Source organism: Rhagoletis zephyria, unplaced genomic scaffold, assembly GCF_001687245.7.
Source record: "Rhagoletis zephyria isolate East Lansing unplaced genomic scaffold, Rhagoletis_zephyria_1.1 Rzeph_scaffold_00696, whole genome shotgun sequence".
NCBI classification, from domain to species: Eukaryota; Metazoa; Arthropoda; class Insecta; order Diptera; family Tephritidae; genus Rhagoletis; species Rhagoletis zephyria.
Genome location: NW_016157780.1, coordinates 10,446 through 14,042, shown reverse-complemented (window position 1 = coordinate 14,042; position 3,597 = coordinate 10,446). Strand labels below are relative to the sequence as shown.

The 3,597-nt window shown below is 30.3% G+C and overlaps 1 protein-coding gene across 1 annotated transcript; it reads left to right on the top strand.

The window, feature by feature from the left end:
* Positions 1-1,653: 1,653 nt before the first annotated feature.
* Positions 1,654-3,200, top strand: Xport-B (exit protein of rhodopsin and TRP B). Its single transcript, XM_017613606.1, has one exon. The coding sequence runs from the start codon at positions 2,031-2,033 to the stop codon at positions 2,445-2,447; it is 417 nt and encodes a 138-aa protein (XP_017469095.1). The 5' UTR covers positions 1,654-2,030; the 3' UTR covers positions 2,448-3,200.
* Positions 3,201-3,597: the final 397 nt, after the last annotated feature.

The window sequence follows — 3,597 nt, the reverse complement described above, 5'->3', positions numbered from 1 at the left end:
GCGGGTGTAATTTTAGTCCGATTTGAATAATTTTCAACGAATTGCTTTTTCGTATCAAGTTTGCACCGAGTTTGGTAGAAATTGATAAACCGGTTACCGAGATACACTAATGTAGGTGTAAGTTGGCGGTGCCACGCCCATTTTCCAACTATTTCTCTAAGTATCATTTTTTACTAAGAGGACATTGCATATGTCGATTTTGAGAGAATTGGCTTAAATAGTTACTTATTTTTTCGCAGTTTTCGTATATTTATAAATTGCCGTTATATGGGACATGGGCGTGGTTCTTGTATGATTTCAAAAATTTTTGAGGTTCTAAGCAATATTCGCACTGAGTTTGGAGTGATTAGCGAAGGGCCGTGCTACGTCCATTTTCAAAAAATTGNAACTTGGATACAGTATTTGTGGAAATGTCGTACTTTTTGCATATTTCTAAAATACCGGAGCTAGGTGTGGTTATTGTCCGGTTTTGCCCATTTTCAAAAAAAAAAAATCGGCTTCTGATAAAGGGAAACCTACTTACCAAATTTCATTGACATATCTTAATTTTTTTCTCAAGTTATAGTGTACACGGACGGACAGACGGAAAAAAACGGGTATAGTTTTTTTTTCGGTAAAGAAAAATCCTAGGAGGTGGGAGCATTAAAATTCCGACTTTACCTTTTTTTTTCCACCCTAATGTACATATGTACATAGGCTAAGATATGTCTGCCTGTATATTATCAGATTTTCTACTTAATTTTTGCAAGAAACAATTCAAGTCTTAAACCAATTGATTGCCGTCTCATTTTCCAGCATCTCAAACACAACCAAACGACAGAGCATCCTCGATTTGTTAGGTAAATTTTTTTGCCTTTTTCAATAAAAACTATTTTCCTACAGGACCGGTCTCCCTGTAAATACTAGTAGTAATTTTTGATTACGATTACATTTTAAATTATATACGATTACGATTACGTTAATTGTAATCATAAATGTAACCATTATTATTATAATAACTGTAATCTTAAAAATTCAAGGACTAAGATTACTGTACTTGTAATCATGAAATACATGATTACGAACACCGTAATTGTAATCCTAAAAATTTAAAGATTACACTGATACTGCGGCCACGGGTCCGTGTAGAATACAACACCAACAATTTCAAACACCATTTTGGTGTAGAAAAATTAATATTTCCTCTAAGCAAAACTAATTTCTCGATTACTGTAATCGTAGTCATGAATTGCATGATTGCGATTACTTTAATTGTAATCCTAAAAATTTAACGATTACGACTACTGTAATCTTATTCTAATTTTCATGATTATAATTAAGGTAATTGTAATCATAACATTTTTAGGATTACCATTACTATGTTTAATCGTAATCATAAAAAGTACGATTGCGTTTACAGTAGTCGTAATCGTTAACTTTTAAGGATTACAATTAAAGTATTCGCAATCAAGCATGTTATAATTACAATTACAGTTATAGTAATGCTGAAAATTTTGAGATTACAATTACAGTAATCGTAATCCTAAGTAATCCAAATGTAATCATAATCATAAACTGCGCAGCCCATCATACTACATATTAATAAGCTTACATTGTTTAGAGGAAATCGGATTTGTGTGAATTATTTTTACTATTTTCTCTCTTTCTAGCTTTGGAGATAATGAAGTTGTTTGTATTCGCCAATACCATCATGCTGATTGTCACCATGGCTTGGCCGAATTTCAAAGAGCAGTACTACATGTTGAGAGAATGGTTTGAGTCATTTCAACTAGCGCAATAAATTTTTTGTGCGTTCAACTAAAAAATTATTTGAAACAGAATATTTAAATTAATCTTGCAAAAATTTATTAATACATATATATATAATCAAAAAGTTAATATATACTATACATATATACATATATAACCACTACATACATATATTCAAGCTAACAGCAAATATAAAGCAAATATATATATATATATATAAAAATATCAAGTATTTATCCATAGTTATTAAGTGACAAAAAAAAAAAAGAAGAGACCAAAAAATGGTTGGACCCTTTATGCAAGGCGTACTATTGATGGGCATCATCTATTGGTACTCCAAGGGTATGCTCTCTTTAATCAACGACTATTATCGCAGCGAAATCCAGCGTAAAATCCTAACTGGCGAACCCTTAAATGAATCGAGCGATTTCATCCATGTCGATCAAATAGTCGAACATCGTTTGGGCCAGATCAAAGCGATGGAGGAGCAGCAACAGCCAAGACTCGACAAAGCAAAGCCACCAATGATAGATCGAAGAGTTTCTGGTAAGGAAGGAAGCCAAACGAAAAGGCAACGAAATACCAATAAGGACGAATTGAATTTATTTATTTGTAGAGGCGAAAAGCGCCTGCTGCAATTCTACCGACTAGTGGAACAAACATTAAATATTTGTTTGTTAAATGAGCGAATGAGCTAACTGCGGCAAAATGAGGTTACCACGGTATTAAAGAATATATCAAAGAATTTACATTCATATACATAAATACAACATTCCCAAAATGACATGTGGCTATTGAAATACAAACGCAAGTACATATATAAATCATACATTCAATGAACAATAATCAATATGATGAATTATAATCCACTATAATGAATATCCAAATTATCTATCTATGTATGTATCCATATATATATAATCACAAATAATCGTATGCGCTGAATATACATATATCTACTTACTCAACTATATACTATACTCTCAAATATTTAATCAAACTATTAAACGCAATCACATACATTTATGTTGAAATGTTGCAAAGGTATACTACTTAAATACATATATATAAAAAAAAGAAAAGTTCAGTTATATGCTTATGCTTCTTATCTAATACACATATATATATATGCCGAGTGAAACTAACGGAATAAAAACAATCCTGCTGAGAAAAACATGTTTTAAACGGACATTGTACAACTAAAAGATAACATAAAGGGCAGAAATTCAATGAAAGGTATTTGACAACAAATCACCAAATTATCTATATGAAAACTATACATACTTATATAACCAATAAATAATGGAATAAATAAAGTTAATAAATTAATAAAATATGTATACGTAGTTTAAGTCTGTCAGCTTGGTATGAGTATCAACTAAAATTTGAAAAAGCAGCTTGAATAAAAATTCATATACTTATCCTGTGTATCGATCTACGGAAAAAAAAAATTGTGTCGTTCTTATCCGTTATATTAATTTATTATAGAATGTACCATATTTCTAACTATTAAGTACTTAGTACAAGGGCAGTTTAATAAGTCAGTGACTTTTTGAATTTTCAGTAAAGTAATTTNGAAAAGTTCAGTTATATGCTTATGCTTCTTATCTAATACACATATATATATATATTATGCCGAGTGAAACTAACGGAAAAAAAACAATCCTGCTGAGAAAAACATGTTTTAAACGGACATTGTACAACTAAAAGATAACATAAAGGGCAGAAATTCAATGAAAGGTATTTGACAACAAATCACCAAATTATCTATATGAAAACTATACATACTTATATAACCGATAAATAATGGAATAAATAAAGTTAATAAATTAATCAAATATGTATACG